Source organism: Nyctibius grandis, chromosome 2 (assembly GCF_013368605.1).
Source record: "Nyctibius grandis isolate bNycGra1 chromosome 2, bNycGra1.pri, whole genome shotgun sequence".
Taxonomy (NCBI): Eukaryota; Metazoa; Chordata; class Aves; order Nyctibiiformes; family Nyctibiidae; genus Nyctibius; species Nyctibius grandis.
Genome location: NC_090659.1, coordinates 122,989,686 through 123,007,921, shown reverse-complemented (window position 1 = coordinate 123,007,921; position 18,236 = coordinate 122,989,686). Strand labels below are relative to the sequence as shown.

At 43.2% G+C, this 18,236-nt stretch overlaps 1 protein-coding gene across 3 annotated transcripts in view; it reads right to left on the bottom strand.

The window, feature by feature from the left end:
* Window positions 1–1,648: 1,648 nt before the first annotated feature.
* TENM4 (teneurin transmembrane protein 4) overlaps window positions 1,649–18,236 on the bottom strand; it is a 359,290-nt gene continuing 342,702 nt past the window's right edge. For all 3 annotated transcript variants that reach the window (XM_068395558.1, XM_068395560.1, XM_068395561.1), the window contains 3 exons: window positions 16,480–18,094; window positions 11,949–12,091; window positions 1,649–2,503 (listed from right to left, as the gene is read on the bottom strand). In XM_068395558.1, the coding sequence (XP_068251659.1) occupies window positions 1,745–2,503; window positions 11,949–12,091; window positions 16,480–18,094 (2,517 nt within the window). In that variant the 3' untranslated portion in view covers window positions 1,649–1,744. The remainder of the gene's footprint in view (window positions 2,504–11,948; window positions 12,092–16,479; window positions 18,095–18,236) is intronic.

The following is an 18,236-nucleotide window of genomic DNA, read 5'->3' as shown; positions in this document are numbered from 1 at the left end:
TCTCTCTGCAGAATCAGAAAGCAAAAACTGAGGGGGATGGAATAAAAAAAAAAGTCAGGACTGACTTGTTCTCAGAGAGACACGGTGGGAGCTCTTAGAGTCAGGATACATGCAGGTGTCAGTGTGACAGAGACGTCTGTTTGGGACCAGGGTTGGCCATCTCCAGCTGGAGCTCCAGCGAGAGGTGGGGTAACACCTCTGCCTGCAGGAACGGCCCTTGCTACCACAGGACTGCTTCAAGCAGGGAAGAGGATGCCAAGCTCATCTCCTTGTTCCCTTGAATTTCAAGGACTCTTGCAAATACCAGAGCACAGAGGTCATGTGAATACAAATTACATTAGCATGCCGAGTAACTTTGTCAGCAGTTTCTTATTAAAGCACTTGGTCCCCTCCGTAGTGGGCATTTCCATTCAACCTCCCCCTTCTTCACTGCTAACAGTCAACTGGGCTCTCCATTTAATTCGAACTCGTGTAAGAAACAGCGAGAGGGTTGATTCCAACATTCCCCTTCTCGTCCCACCACGCACAAGCTGTTGCTACTTATTAAACATTTTAAAATCCCTGCTGCCAAAGTCCCCGGGAGACATTTATCTGCCATAGTCATAAACGACCTGCCAGCATGCTACTCAAAACTGCATTTCCCAGCCAATAAATACAAGCTCCAGAATCAGGAAAAGCAGGGTTTGGCTTGCTCTAATTTTCGGTGGTATGTCACTGGGATACTATAACTACTTTTAAATTCAAATCAGCTTCCTAAAAATTAACTGGTTTTATCAGATACAGCACAGTGGACTGTTAAACACGTAGCCTCGTGTACTGAAACACTATACATTTAATGAAGTTATGCCATTAGCAAATGTACAACATGGGTGCATTAAATCCACCTATAGAACAGCTCTACGTATGAGAGAAAGGATTTATTTTAGCTTTTCTCAATAGAGCAGGAGTCCCTTTCTTGGCTTTTGCTATTTTTTTTTAACTAAAACCAGGATCTGCGCACACACAAAAAAAATCCAAAAAGTATCTACTCTCATAATGAAAAAAGACTGATTTTTTTTTCTTTTTTTATTCCAGTTCAGGAAGGAAGAGAATCATCTTGCAAGTTAATATAATCAGCTCCTTTGCCTCTATAATCTACTTCTGCTCAGCAGGAGCCCCCAAAAAACCACTTTATGTCCCAAGTGAAATGTGAAAACTACTTGTAAGGTCTCTTTTGAGGCACATGATTTGGACGGTCACTTTCGGAGTATCGGAATCAGCGTCGTCTTCCATCTCCTTTCTTCTCGGGAAGAGCTCTCTGGCACGCCGTGGGCTCCCCATGTTTTTGGGTGGAAGGCTATCTGTCCCTGCCCCAAATCAGAAAGGGTTAGGATGACACAAGTCAGCACAGACACCCATTTCGCACTTCACACCTAAGGACGTACGTTGACAACTCCCCACTTCAAATTTCTCACAAAGGAGGGGGGAAAAAAAAGAGGACAAGAGACAGTAAATTTCACTGTGATCACGCTACGGCAAAATATACCTTCTGTTCATTGCAAAAAACGCGTGAAGGCCAAATTAAAGAGAAACAAAAAGTATGTTGCATGAGTTACAGTGCAACCGTATTATTCCTTCTCTTTCCATTTTCCTCCCCCCCCACCCTTGTTCAGTTTAGAAAAAGGATTGAGTACAACACAGTCAGGTAAGTGGCCACAAAAGAGTAGCTGTCTTTGGCAAGAAGTCACCGCATCAACCCTCTCTGTCACCTTCTGCCCATTTCGCTCTGTCTCATGAAGTGGATGTTGTTGGCGCTGTCTGAGAGTTCGGGGTACTGCTCCACTGAGATCACAAAATAGCCGTCGTAGCCCTGTACCCGGCCCGTGTTTAGCACTTGTTGCTTCTCCCCTTCTGTCCACGAGCGAATTCCCTCCTCCCCATCCCGCAGTCTCTGCTGTTCCCGGGACCAAGCTTGGGCGACAGCGCGCTGTCGGGCCAGCTCCAGGACACGGGTCTTCTCCTCGTCCAAGGTGGTCCCGTAGCGAGTGTTTAGACACAGCGCACCGTACTGGAGCTGGATGTCTGTGTAACGTCTAGTCCTTCCACTTAGCACTGTGTTGATCTGGGACACCGTCACGTTCACACCGTTCTCCAGGGTCCTCCGCCCGCCGCTGAGGCCCAAGATGGACAGGTCACCATCCGATGGCCCTTGCTTAATGAAATAGTGCGTGTCCACCCCGTCAATGGTGAAGTGCAAGTTCTCCAGGTAATGGGCGTTGTTCAGGATGGCTGCGATCCTCCGTCCGTCCTCGTTGGCCACACTGATAATGTCGGTGGCCACACGCCCATCCTTCATGGCAAACTTGACGCCTTTGCCGAAGATAGAGCCTCCAGAGGCAAAGTTCTTGTTCTTCTTGACCTGCTGGCACCCGGCAACACTGGAGCTGTAGATCTGTTCGAAGCGCTCAAGAGTGACAAAGGCCTTCAGCTGCTTCTGCACTTCACATTGAACCCCCAAAATTGACTGAGTGGGGAAAGAAAGAAGAGAAAGATGTGTTAGAAAGAGAAGCCTGATGACCCAAAGGCATTATTAGCATGCTGGAGATCAGCAGAACATCCTGGGAACATCTAATGAGGCGCTCCTTTTTTTTTTCCCTATCACCTTTTTTTCAGATTTTTAATGGAAGAGATGTGTTGTCAGGTTATTCCCCCTAATATTCATTGTTTCAATAAACTGAACTGTACTTACTCTTACAGACTGAAGGATGTAGAGGTAGAAAAGGATTTTTTGCCTCAGTATTGTCAGAGTCTAGTTTGGACTTTCCCACCTGTCTTTTAGCACATGCAATTATTTTGTGCTTCAGTGTTCTTCATCTGTACATACCAAATCGTTCATAGAGAATCTTGTGGCCGTGATGCTATAAAAAAATGCTTTCAGATTTTCTGTGAGAAAGCATGAAAGTAATTGTAAATGTTCCCTCTATTTTAATTTCACTTTGTAACTCCTTGTGCTACCTTCAAAAGCCCTGCATCACAGGTATGACCCTCAGAGTAGCCATAACCCTCCTATATCCCACTTCAACCTGGCCAAAGCAGGTTGTTCAAAACTCAAGGAAGGCTCTAAATCCAACTCCTATTTCCTGCAAACCCTTTACAATGCACCAGGCTCCCTGAGCTAAGGCCGGCCACACCTGACGCTCGAGTTTTGGCTTATATGGAAGCAAAACTGCTGAGAGACAACAGCCTGGATCATTTGCAGTCAGGTACAATACAAAGTCACTTTTGCTGTTAGCGTATAATGGAGCAAGCACACAGCGAGTCAGCAGCTCATCATTACTGCAAAATGTCTTTGGAAACGCTCTCATCAATTCATGGCAGTGCAGGCTTCTTACAGACCCCTGTTCACGAACAATTATTTGCTCAAATTTCACAGAAGCAAGAGGATGCTACGGCAAAACTCTCCTGGCACTGCCAACGGCTCAGTTCAATAATGTAATGACATCCCAGGATTAAAAAAAGGCTACAAAGAGAAGTTTGCTGCACTCCAATTATTTTGAGGAAATTTAACATCCGTGAAGGATATTGCCTTAAACCGTCCACAAGCTAAAGGCTCACATCCTTCCCTGAGTGCGAGAAGACAGTTCAGACGATGCAGGCATGGACCTCTCAACTACAACTTGTAACATGGCAAGGGAAGGGAAATAAATCCTCATTTCCATGGTGGCCATTTCCAGGGAAGGGTCTCAAAGATCAAAGGAATAAAATAAAGGATTTATTTACATTGCAACTCACTCAGAGGTTGTGAGCAGTTTTGATCTATAAAGGAGAAAACTATAAGGTACACAAGTTCAAGAGCATGTTTTGGGTTGTAAAGGTTTAAAATACCTAAGACCCAGGACTGACTTTTATTCAAAGTGCCAAGCAGGTTGGAGTAGCTCCTCCTTTTCCCCTTTTGATTAACAGCATAGCAGTTGGAGCAGTAACCAGTCACCTATTAAAGAGGAGCTCTTTCTGGTTCTCCCCATAGTGGGAGTTCTCCCCCCTGTTGGGGATCTCACATACAGCCTAGAGAGCAATATAATTAACAGACTGATAGGGAGTCGAGTCTAGCTCCCCTGCCAACTGCACGAGTGCTCTAATTATGCAAAAAATGGATGTAATTAATTTAGATGTCACCGATGATGGACATGGAGCAATTAGGTTTCTAGGCTCCACGAAATACTGTTCTAAATAAGTGTATACTGCACAGCCTTGGTTAGCTATTTCCTCTTCAGAGAGGTTTAAATGGAGAGGTATTCTTCTCAGATGCATCTCATATGGATTGACTCTAGGTGGTCCTTCCCCACTACCCAAGCACACCACGTTGCTCTTCCAACTCGCCTCACTAACTATTACAAGTCATAGGAAAAGGCATTTCTCATTACTCATGTTGAATCACCATCTGGTGTGAGCTCTTTCACTCAAGGAGGTAAATCAGCTCTTCTGCGCTACATTGCTATATCCTGTGGTCATTTGTATATCACCATCTATATATACATCACCATGTTTACCAGCAGTTGAGTGATAAGGGGTCCCTGGAATTAATTGCACCATCTACTGATTATCACGTTGGGGAAGGGAGCTCTGGGAGGTCAGACAGCACTGGGCATGGGTGAATTATTCCTACCAGAAATCTCTCCCATTCTCCTTCTATTTTGTCTTCATCACCTTATTCTTGATGAGCTGCAGGAACTCTAGTGCCTTTTCAATTCTGAGCAAATTATTAGGTATAGATCCTCTGTGAGTTCCTCCAAATTTGATTGCCCCAACAAACCAGTGGGTCTGGACCCCACTCCCTTGTCTTTTCTTCCGATCCCAAATGAAAAGTGTTTGCAATGACCTCTGAAAACCTGCTGATGCTGCAAGGCAGACACTGTGATATGACAACCTACTGTGCTTTGGACAAGCAGGACATGTGGTTCATAGCCATATGTTTATAGTGCTAAATATAAAATAAATATTTTATAAATAATATAATTTTATAAAATATTAAAACTAAGTACTGCTAAAGAGGGTGAGACGTGTTGCACCTCTTACCATTCACATTGGATAATTTTTATTTTAACTCCTGGTTTGGTTTTGGACTCCTCCAAGTGCTTTCTCCAAGACATATTTCCTAACTCTCCAGGTCACTTCTACCTAGCCTCAGAGCCAGGGATAGGTCTTGAACTTCTTTTTACTTCGCTGTGGAGACATCCTCTAAAATGGGGTTAGGGCGCCTTGTGAGGACAACAGTTGTACAACAAAGTTTAAGGGTGGATGGGTTTGGGTCTGCCATTAACTCAGGAAGGATTGTAGCCTCGTTGGCACATGCTGTGATGCAACAGCTATCACAGTCAACAGCTGGAACATGACCTACCTTCCTCAAGCTCCATAGTGTAGTGCCTGGGGTTTTCTGGCCTGAGGTAATTACTTTTCAATTTTTCCATTTATGGTCAAATTCTCCGTAGCTTTGAAATTCAGATCAGTAATTGCCCATTATAAAAGGAAACCCTGATTTTTAAAGTTAGGTTGGGGGTTTTTTGTGTTTTGTTTTTTTTTTAACAATTTATGACCCAATACTAGAATACTGGACCTTTCCTTGATGTGGTTACATATTGCCTTCATGATATTATATGAAGTCATACAATTTCCACAGCTCCAGTGTTCATCTGGATGCCATTTAGAAAGAAAATAAGCAGTACCCACACTGCTACTGGCAGGACTTGGAGGTTTAAGGGATTACACATCATTTAACAGCAATGGCACTATCAATTCCTGCCTAAAGACACCCACATAGGATGCCAGGTCAACTGGCTTGTTGGTGTCCTCTTGGTCTCCATCCAGGACATCTCCTCCTCTATACTGGGAAAACATCTCTCATGTTGCATGTGCAACTGTAGGACTGTTACTGGCACTATTCGTGGTGGCTAAACCAGAGATTAAATGACTGACCAGAGATTAAATGACTGGGAGTCTCTTGACCTCCAGTCATGTGCCCGCTTAGAGACACTGTAGGTGGGAAGTTTCTGAAGTGGGGGCTGGAACCGCCTTTGTTGACAAAGAACCCCATCAATCTGTGGCTGTCCCAGTCTTCTATGCACCCACTTCTCATGCATACGGTAGGCAGTGTAGACTTCAAGACTGTTTCAGTTTCCCATATGCCATTACATGGATGTCTAGTGTGATCCAAGATTCACAAGGGTGCCTGCAGCATCCACACAAGGCTGTGAGAAACAGAAGCAGCTCTGGGAGATCTTTTCCCTCCTGGAGTAGCACCTGGAGGCCACTTTGCCAATAGAGCTCTCTATTGGCAAATGAATTGAGCCCCTACTTTGCACAGTTAATGGAGACTAGAGTGTGATTTAGTTTGGTCTAAAATTAGTGCATAGCAGGTGCTCAGCTCTTTAAGTGAGCTCCACTGCCTGTACGGACCAGATGTTGACAGACTACAGTGGGTGCACACATTTATCACACATGGAGACACCTACATCTACATGTCTCAGTCTTGAATTCAATCCCAGCCCATCGCAGCTGGTTATTTGAACTGTCCTTTGGGCTCCACTGATGAGTCACCCAAATGGGTGATGTTGAACATAGTTTTTAGCACTACAGGTAGCCCTGCTGGGCCGCCAGTTGTTGCTCCAGAAGGGTGCAGGTAATCCATGCTGTAGACATGAGGAAGTCCAGGAAACTCTAGGGTATCTCAAATGACACCAGCAACCAAGCTCATTATAGATGTCTGCTGGCTATAATGGAAGCTTGGATACCAAGTTCACAGGCAGAGACCTAAATTTAGGTGTCTTAATCAAGAACAAAATCACATCCAAAGGGTTTTCCACTGGGGATTGGTCACAGGCCTTCTGGGCTCTCCCCATCTTTTGTCACATAGGGAAATAGGAGATCAGACACATGCAACACTGTAATGCTGAACTTCAACACTTAACTATTACAATAACTAAACATGTCTCTGTTACCTTGAAAATGAGCCCAGAATGACTTTGAAATGACTTTTTCAGTGCATTTCTTTGATAAAAGAGTGTGTTGGGGAACAGCACATTTTTAAAAGAAAAGCAAATGCATCCAACAAAAGAAAAAACTCCAACAAATTCAGGCACACCAGAGTACACTAGCTTGTATGCTCTGCTCTGAATATAAAAGGGGTGGAAGAAAACAGTTTATATGCAGTTCAAAGAGGCAGTGCATCCCTGACTTTGAAATCACCATTTCTGTTTCATCTTAGTCCTCATTTTAATGAACTGGCAAGGCAGAGAAACAGAAAATTTCCATCCAAGGCTGCAGTGGCATGTGATATTCTCTAAAAAATGCTGCTGCTTTTAGCAACTGTAAAACAAGGTATCTATAAAACCAGTTTTATGGCAGAAAGAAGGGAATTCATAGTTATTTTATTTCAATATTTGTTGCTAGATGTGAGTGACAAATATGCTGGGTTTGTTTTTCCTCACAGTCTTTTTTAATCAGATGTCCTCAGGTGACATTTCACTTTATCTAGTAACAACCCACTGGAGAGAAGAGAACGACCTTCATCATTTGTTCGCTGCTGCACAGAGCTCAAGAGAACGGCACATTACAGAGATCTCTGAATAGCCTCTTGCATTTTGCCGGCACGTCTTGAGGATTCGAAATACCGTAGCCAGATACTATCATCTGTTGTTTTTAAATACCACCTTCCAGTATGAGACTGAAAGCTTTAATTTCCCATCAAAGATCCAAGATGTGAAAAACGTGAACGTGTTTCCAGGTTTCTCTATATCCTTGTGTCGTTATACATAGATAGGTGCTTCTCTTATCACCATATGGCTTACAATGCAGAAAGCCACTTCTTCCAAAAGGCTTGGCCCAAGTTATGACTTCTCTCCCTGAAATATTCTTCATCATTAACTTCTTCCTATTTACCCCCTAGCTCTCTGTTAACTATCCATTCTTCAGAAACCAGACTCTTCCCTCCATTCCACCTGGCCATCAACTGAAGATGAGTCCCTATTTGAGTGTCCCCCACCAGCTCCCAGTTGGTGGAGGTGCAGGAGGAGCCCATCAACCACAACAGCCTATCAGGTGCCTACCCATCAGCATGGCTGCACTGCACACTGGTTGGCTGAGAGGCAATGTATCTGCTTAGCAACCTGCCAACCACAAATGCAAGTGGCACAACAGAGGTGAGCGATTGGCCAGCAAGGCCAGTGCTGTAGATGCTGATTGGTTAGCAATGAGTGAAACACAAGTGCTAACTCTCGGGATTAGAGGACAGGTCTGTCCTCCATCCCACCAGTGTGCACAGCTGCAGGGGGATAACAAGGTTGAGCTCATCAAGCAGATTTCCATCTGTGGGGAAATAAGAGGATTTGTGTCCTTCTCTTGCTCATCTATTTTCATAAAGCTCCAAGAGCTTCATATCTTTGAGACTTCAACTCCCTTCCCCGCATCAGATTCAGTGAAAACTGGCCACTACTTTTGCAAAACATAACTAGGGGCTGATGGACAAACATGCAGACAGCATGATGGCCCAAGCCCAGGACAAAGCATCCGCAATGTGAGGATGCCCTTCCTGAATGATGAACACTGTCAGAGACAGTCCCTCAAACAGATTGTCCTTGGGAGAAGCTCTGCCAGAAAGCACAGCCCTACAGCTCACTCCCTGGCTGAGCATCCCTTGCCTCCAAAATGCTGCTTCACAAGGGATGCCAAAAGCTGCTCCCCCAGCACAGCCTGTAATGCACAGTGCAGAAAACAGGACTTTTCCTGGAGGCACAGTGCTCATGGGATGGAGAGAAGGGTAGTTAATAGTATGATGTAGTTAACGATATAAGTGCCGACTCCAAAACACCCCTCTCTGCAAATAGAGTTGTTCTGGCTCCAGCAATTACCTGACAGTTCAACAAGACAAAAGGGAAGGAAAAAAAAAAAAAAGGAAGAGAAATTGGATTCAGATGCAACAGCTCCACAATATGCCAGAGGTCACCCAGAGTCCCCTGGTGGCCAATAACACTGAACTTGTTCAACAAACAATTCAGTGACAGCCTCACGGTCGCAGGGAGGAGGGGGAGAAAATGCTGCACAGCAGAGTATTGGATTTTAAATGTCACTCTAGAGCTGCACGGGGTTAGTGCAAGGTTTATGACACGCTGGCTGTTTCTGAGCTGGTGGATGCTCAAAATCAGAATTATCTCTCCCATTTTCCAGCCCTGCAAGGCAAGTACCAACAATGTTTTGGAAGGAGATGCTAGGGCCCTTTGGTTATGCACTCTGAAGAGATATGAAGCAGCCATTTATGCGGAGTTAGTTGCTTTGCTGTTGTGCTCCTGTTATTCGTTCCTCTCTGATAAAAGAACAGACTCAACCTGCTGGGACACAGTTTTGATCAGCAAAGCCAGTGGAGTAACTCAAATTTATTTTGGTCTGTCAAAATGGGCATTGTCCAGTGCATTGTCCAGGCTCCTTTGAAACGACAAAAGATCTGGAGCTTCCTCCATATGCTCTGGAAGACCATTTCACACTTTGATCAGTCTTATTATCTGAACATATTTCCTGTGCTTCCATTTAACTTTGTTAAATTCTGTCATTTGCTATGCGAAATTTTCAAAAGTTTGTATTTTCTTCCACATGGTTCATCAATAAATACAGAGGTAACCAGTAGGAAGGAGGGCTGGATTGTGTCTGGGAGTGTGTATGTGTGGCTGGAAGGGTTGAGAGCGAACAGAACGACATGTGAAACATCAGTGTTGAATGCATGGATAGGCTTAGGAGAAAATGGATCCTATCTTCAAGTATCATATGTGAATGAATTTATTTTATGCAGATATATGCCTACAATACGGTGGATGTGACAGAAAGGAAGAGAATCCTGCTCCATAGCATTTTAGAGCCACTCACTATCACAGCATGATCCTGCAAGTGTAGACTAAAATAAAAATGCTCATGTTTCGTCACTGTCATAACACAGGGGAAGAATTCAAAACAACGAACAACAATTCCACTTCCAACACTGCAAGTGCAAAGCGACTCATCTGGAAGTGCGGTGGCTGCATGAAGCCCTCTTTTACCAAGCAGGTCCCTGCACAGCCCTCACTGCATCTTCTTGCTTTAAAAACCTGAAGGAGACACGGAGATTTTCTTTTTTCTTATTGCTCATTTAGGATTCATCTAAAATGGGTGGATGGAAGGGAGGGCCCCTTGGTTTTATTTCCAGCTCAGCTGCCTGTATGAGTAAGTGTCAGTCTTCAGCTCAGGCTGTCACTCAAGCTACTTGGCTACTCAATAAGCCTAATAATAATAATGAACTAATGATAAAATAATTATATAATGATAATAATGATAACACCACCACCAATAATAATAATTTCTGTTGTGGCTCTGTGAGAGTTATTATCTACTGCACAGAACAATTTAGAGACAATCTTTTGTGCGGTCTCTGAATGAGCCTTCCCTGTTTGCCTCCTCCTGTACAGCTCTGCCTGGGGAGACTGTGTCACATCAGAGAGGAGGAAAAATCCTGAGGCTATTTCTCATTATAGAAATAATCTCTATTAGCATTTTATTGTTTAATCCAAGGAAGAGAGAAACAAAAAAGGAGTCTCTGACACAAGATACTGTGACATAGTGGCTTTCAAGCATAAACTCAGCCATGGTAGCAAAAGGCGTAACTCTTTTGGTCCCCCTCTATTATAAAGTGATATGTCTTAATATAAATCTCTCATTGAAGTTGAAGCTGGTACGTATTAGTTTGTATTCACCACAGCTATGAGGCTGAGTACCAAGGCTGGGCTGACACATGACTATTTTATTAATCCACAGTATCTCATTCATACCTCTGAGTGATACCTTTTGTGTCTGGGGAAATGTGCACTGTATTTTACCTCCTGGTTGACTATGTGTACAGGACCTCAAGAATCTGCTGCAGGACAGTGAGATTTCAGTGAGCTCATAGATAAAGAGGCTAGGAGGGCAGCTGGGATCAATTCCACATCCTACCATTATCATTTTACTAGCAGAAATGTTAAGAGCGTATCCTGATCTCCCTAAACAAAGTGGTGCCTCACTGCTGTCGTGATGTTCGAATGCATAGCAATAGCAAGCAGGGATTTAGACTAAAGAGGATTCTGATGAAAGCAACCTCAGAATAAAATCAGGCTAGATGAAAGAGTATTCTGAGAGGTAACTGACTTTTTCAAGGTCATATGACTGATACGCACTAGGGCTGAGAGTAACCCAGGGCTCTCGGATCCTGACCCAGTGTGCTAACCTTTAACAGCGCTGCCTCCGTCTTTCAGCTGAATAATTCCCAACAGGAAGAGAGGGAGAAATAGTTAGGCGGTAAAAGCTTTTTCTTGCCAATTTCATAATTGAATTTTGTGCCAGCATCTACCAAAATAGCTTGTGATGCAGGCCTGTTTTTAAAAGGAGGACACGGTGATTTGGGATTAAACCCAGTCAGGTAAAATGAAAGTTAACTATCAGCTAAAACTCCTTTTTGGTGAGACCACTGTCATGCAGAACTGTTTCCTAGGGAAGTGCTGGGACTTGTTGTTTAAGAAATTTTAAACCAGACTGAATAAGTTTCTAGAAAAAAAAATCTGTAGAAAATGATTCTGTAACAAGATTTGCTTTTTTCCACTCCCAAGAATCCTTGGTGCAAAGGCCTTGAACTTAGCCTGCGATACGTGGTAACATGGCCTCTTGTGGAAGAAAGAAAGAGTAACACACCATTTCATTGATCAACCACCAGAAAACATCACAGGAAAAAGCACCACGGAAGTAAGGATCTAAAAATGAGACTATTCAGTCAGAGCTCATTACTGTAATGGGACTGACTTGTTCTTAATCTCCCAGTGTATCTGGGAGAACATGCTGATAGAGGTTTTTTTTAATAAAGATTGCAACTGGATAGTTTGCTGATAAGGCTGTGAGATACAGTATGGAGTTGCATGGATCACCTTGCTATTGTCCCATTCTTGGGTTTTCATCTGTGTGTGGATTAGCTCATAGGACGGCTCCATTGCATCCATGTCTGGCTTGGGGTAGCCAGGGATGACGTTGTGTAGCTGGAACCCGAAGGTGAGCAGCCAACTGTTGACATCTGGAAGGGAAGAGAAGCATAAATCAGATTATCTGATCTCTCAAGCAGGGTTGCCCCGGCGAACAGCACAGAGGAGGACCCTATGGTGCCTGGCACAGTAGCAGTCTGGCCAAAATGATAAGCATCTTCTTTGTGTGAAGAGCACAAATCTTAATGGTCCTTGAAAGAGCCATGTGCCAAGGCTGGGCTTTCCACCTCCAACCACAGTGCGATTCTGCACTTTCCCAGCTCTGAAACAGAAGATTTGGCAGTGACTACATGGCCCAAATCAAAGCCAGCTCCAGGGCTGCCCTACATCAGCTGGCACCAGGCACTGCTCTAAGGTATGCAGGAGAAGGACAGGAACAACAAAACACTAATGGAGGCTGAGATACTCCATCTGAACAGGAGGTGTTGTCCAATCCTACCATCAGCTCTGAACATCTCAGCCTCAATATTTCTCTTCCTGAGGCCTCTCAAAGGGTCTGCAGGATGAAGACTAAATTTAGAGCTATGTGAGCCAGAATACAAGGATATTCAGGACAAAAAGCATGGTCATTTAGCAGGTGCTCATGGAAGAGGCTCTGTACATATCCTCTCATGGCATTTCCACGTCAGTCCCGAGTTTCTTGGCATTTTTAATAAGAAGGTGTATTTTGAGTATTAGAACAGTGTGAAGCCACATGTCATCTTTTATGGTGACATTTAAAATGATAAGTACAGTATAGTGCAAATAAGTGTACGGATACAAGACTACTTTGCTTGGGTACTTTTCATAAACCTCTCAGAAAAAAATCCATGGAATCCAGAAACCTGCTGGCTACAAGTGATAAACTATTGTCCTATGCAAAAGGGGGACCATTGGCACTAAAGGGGACATGATGGAAAACCCAGCCATTTGGGCCATCATTCCTGCATTCACTTGACAGTACAGACTGCAAAATCTTCCCTGATTTTTGATTGCACAGCTATTAGGAATAGCAGCTGAATGTTAATCCACTGGAGGAAATAGTGATGAGGCTGGCTAACTCCTAGATCTGCTCGGGATCAGCATCACTTCCCCCCTTAACTTCAGAGCATTTGATGATCTCACCTTGCTTGCCTTCACTGAACTCTAGAGAAGGACACACCTGCTACAGTCCCCAAGCAATACGGCATGCACTTGGCACACAAGTAACAATTGCAAGAAAAACAAAGTTATGAAAGTAAAGTTTAACTAATATCAGCTCCCAGGAGTCTTAAGTGTTTTGGATGTAACTGGGATTGTGTTGGTGATTGCTCTGCTTCAAGCTGGATGTGCAAGGGGCTTGATTTTCATTTTGCCAGACTCAATAGATGTTGTTAAAACAACCTGAAAAATGGATCAATTTAAAGAATCAAATATGCATCTTTGAATGCTTTTTTTCTCTGTTCCTCATGAGCCTAAATGAACGTTTTGAAGAGCTGGTCGGAAAAGAAATTATGAATGCAAGCGGCAAATAAGGCACTTCCAGATGACTGGAGAACCAGAAGCCAAACAAACACACTATCTGTTGCTTGTTTTCTTACAGGCCAAAATGTTGAGATTGGGCAGATGTCCAAAAAGCCCTTGCGACAATCCATGTGGAAGGGGGAGGATTTCTGTAATAAAAACACTTCTGTTCACTCAATGGACAGATTGTTTTTGGAGTGTCTTTGAAGCAGAGAGGTTGGAGGGAGGGAAAGAAATTAAAAGGCTCATTTGATTATTTTTTTGTTTAGCGCTAAGCCAGCCTGCTTCCGAATCCTTCTCATGTGAAATGAAGACCTTTGATGTACATATTGTGGACCAGGTGGTCAGGAGAACAAAGTAAAACAGTGAAGGTCGTCATTGGTGCAGGAACCATTTTCCAAGCACTTCACAAATGTTAAAAAGGATACAGAGCAGGGATGCTGAATAACAGAAAAATACGTAACGTGTCTGGAAAGATTCAAGACAGTCTTTTTTTGGTACTTCTCAGAAAACTAACTTTCAAAACATTTGCAAACAGGAGTTTGCTCTTTTTGGGAAGAGGTGTTGGAATACCCAGAACAACAACAACAAAAAAAACACCCCAAAAACATGGGAGGAAGGTGTGGAGCTGAGAAAACAGAGGGGAAAATATTAATTTGCCAGGATGCAGTGACAACTTTTTTTCACAGAAAAGTACATTTCACATCACAGAGGTTTTTTTCAGCTACAGTAACCCTGCCAACACATTTCACAGTAAATTCATTTGAGGGCAAAGAAAAAGAGTGCTTAATGCAGACACATGTAATGGAAATGTCAGTTCAATCCATCAGGATTGCTGAAGCTGGCAGCAAAGCTCTGTGCCATGAAGTGTACAATTGCTAAAATATTCATGTTTAACAATGGGCCTCTCAAAACGTAAATACCTGCTTCTCCTGCTCTCCCCTCCACCTGCCTCCAATTTGTACCCACGAGCTAAGAAACCTCGTTGTTGGAGACCAAAGCGTGTGTCATTTGCCTGGGTCCTGGGTGCTGAGCTCCTCTAAGGACAGCAGGTCCCAGGGTGGGCAGAGAGGGACAGATGGTTCCCTGTGCCTGAATCTGGGCAGATTTGGTTGTGATGACAAGGACATGCTCATCGTGGGTCCTGCCCACGAGATGCCTGAAAGCTTCAGCAGAAAAAAATGCCAGAGCAGCAGTCTTGCACCACGGCACTCATCCCATAAAGTGCCCTGTTTTTTCCATGCACTGGGACAGGAGAAACTTAAAATATGTATTTGGGCTCTGTAATCTTGAAAGACTAAAACCAGAAACTTTACAACCATGGAAAAAGTTATTTGGTCCATGTAAAATATTAAACTATCATATTTAGACATCTTGATGTTATCATCAGATCTGGGTGGGAAGCTGTTCGCCTGTTCCAAGACAGGACTGGAAATTTTGTCCTGTCTTAACTTGAGCAGGAAAATAAAAAAATCTGTTAATATGTCACAAAGCAGCTGTTCAAAAACTAGATCAGCTCAAGAAAACAATTTCAAATTAAGATCTTGCATTTTGGTTTCGACTCCTTAATTTTTCTATTCCAGTTTTCAATCATTAGTTTACACTTAACTCGAAAAGGTTGAAAACCAAAAAGGAATTTCTCTTTTAGGCTATTTTGGAATTTGTCATTTAGACAATTTTCAGAGCTGTTTACAACAATTCTGCTGAGAAATCTCTCAAGCTCAACCCTCTCCCATAAACAAATCTAGTTTTGACAAATGAGCATTTTCTGATAGAAAATGTTATCTCAAAGTATTCCCTGCCAGCCTTAATTATCAGAGTGAAGCCAACACACAGGATCTTAGTCTACATCTTTTGGCATATTTTACTTCCCTCGTGGCATCATCTTCTCAGCTCTGGAGAAAACAGGTTTTCATTAAAAAAAATGCAATCTAATCCTTATGATTATTGCAGAAGAACCTGAAAGCATGAATCCTAATGGACAGAAAAACAAGCAGAACAGAACAACCCAAGTTTTTTATTTTGTAACATTTTTTGCTATTAAGCCAATCTCATAACTTAGGGGAATGCAAACATTGTTGCATATGGGAAAGCTGTGATAGATGCAGTAGGAGCATTTAAAAATCAATTATATCTCCTCAAGAAGTATGTACATTTGATTTGTGATTGTGTCACCTTGTTTTCCAATGGGAAGTATATAGAGAAGAGCCCCACCAAAAGAGTCCTCTCAAACATTACTACCAGTGTTGCAAGTATGAATATAGGAAGGACATTTAACCTACAGAACGATCTTCTGTGTAAGAAACATACATAGAGTTCATGTTATTGCCATTTTACAAAGTCCCAGGGGAAGCAGCTCATAGGTTACGTCAAGCTGTGCCATAGATATGCCCTAAAATCTGGCCTTTAAGTCTAACGCATCTACTTTTATGAAGTTTTAGTAGAAATTGTAAATTCTGTGGGGTAGATTAACTTTGAACTACATGGTTACTGCAGTGTGCTCTGAAATGGCTGGCTGTAATAAAAAGTTTAAGTCGCTGTTGCCATTCTGCTAAACAATTCTGCATGTCATTTGTTTAGTTGCAAATAAACCTCTAGGCAAAACTGTGTAAACAGAGCTGCCCCTCTACAAAGAGAAAGGTTATCAGGACATTAATCAGTAGCTAAACTTGAGACATCTGAGGGAACGAAAAACTGGAAGCAAAATAAAGAGAACAAACAGCAAGGAAAAGAAAAGGAAACAGGTTTGGGAATTACAATCTCCATCTATGCTAGTGAATTAAATATGCCCTGTACAGAGGGCTCAACTGGCAAAGAAAAGCTTGTGTCCATTATATGAAACACTGGAAAACCTCACGGTGATCAGGACACCGAGAGAGAAGAAACCTATTCACTGATGGCAAGATTGTGAATATGTTAATTAATTTAAATATCTTACCTGTCATGTAACATTTGATATCCTGAGAGTTGCTAATGGGATTGTTGTTTTTGAACATGTACAGGTTGAAAGGCATTATGTTATTGCTACTCAGATGCTTCCACATATCATGGTCTGGACTCGTCCACCGACCTGCTAGCACATCATAGTCTCTCCGTCCCATGTGGATAAGCTTTGTGAGGGGGTCATACAGTCCTCCGTGGTAGCCAATGATGATCTGGAAGTTGGGATTGGTGTCCATATAGATCTCCCCATATGCTGTGTACAGTATCTGCTTAATCATTAAGCCAGTCCCACTGAAGACAGCCAAAGGAGTGCCAATGTTATCGCAAGCTATGTAGAATTCATCACCGCTGCTGAGCTCCATTGCAAAGAGGTGGCCTTGGAGGTCATAGTAGAGGGAGGTGATCTCGGAGCTTGAGTGGTTGTATAAATGGGTGACCTTGGTTGGGTTGGTCAGGTCTGCATAGAAGAACTGCAAGTGATGGCCATGGCTGGTTTTGCTAGAGACTCTCCTTCCTAGGCCATCATAGCGGTATTTCACACTCCACCCACTAGCTTTATTATAGGCTTTGATGAGCAGGCCAGCTGAATTGTACTCAAAAATATCATTGCCTCGTTGCTTCAGGAAGCCATCTTCATCCATTTTGTACTGTACATCCCCCAGTCTAGTAATCCTGTCCCTGAGGTCGTATCTGAGCGGCGTAAGGCGGGCACTATTCCCTGGACTCAACAAATGGAGGTTTCCGTTTAGGTCATAGCTGTAACGCCAGAGTGGTTTGTCATTGATAGACACCGTCTGCAATTGGCCATCAGCATCATACTCATATGAGTACCTGGTTGTGTTTGCGTAAGGGCCAACCTTCAGCTCTTTCTTAACCACTCTTCCCATGTTGTCATACTGCACAGTCATCCAGTACATCAGCGACCGGAATATCTCGTACTGGACCTCCTTCATCCTGCCATAGGCATCAAAATGTTTAGTGTGAGTCATGACAGCAGTGGTGATAATCTGGTTGATATCGTAGTAAATGACTCCGAATTTACCAAATTGCTCAGTTTTGCCTGACACATCATCGTACCTGTAGAGATCAATGGGTAAAGGTGTCTCATTGATGACTGCTTGCATGCTGGTCACCCTAAAGCTGTTGTCATAATTATAGTCAAAGCGTGCATTCACCATGCCTTCCTCAGTGAAGCGGAAAATCTGTCGATCAACGAGGGGTCCTATTTGTCTGTATCTGATTGTACATGTGAACCCTTCATTCTGCAAGTTTATTGTCTTCAGCATGCCAGCAGTTTCGTCATAGGTGAAACTGATCTTTGTGGTGTCGTAGAGCATCTCGGCTAACTTGGACAACTTTCCATACTTGTAGATGACACGTCTCCCTGTCCCCAAGTACAAAGTGTGGAGGAGCTGCTCATCCTCTGTGAAATCCTGAATTACTGAGGCGTTGCCTTCTGGTGGCTGGTAGATGTTCCTGTAGTAACCAATGGAACGAATGGTTTCTAAAGTCTGACGGGCAACGTTGGGCATGGTCACCGATGACAACCGGTCATTCTTATCAAACTCAAAGATGTACTGTCTCTGGCTGTGAAGGAGCAGCACCATGGACTGGATGGGAAGGAGAAAAGTATACATTATATTCCTGGTTTTCAGGCAAAATTATATTCAACTCTCACAAAACCTGCAAGATTCTCCAATCCAAAGAGCAGTCCAAGTGAGATAAACCTCTGCACCCATAGGATTAAATGGC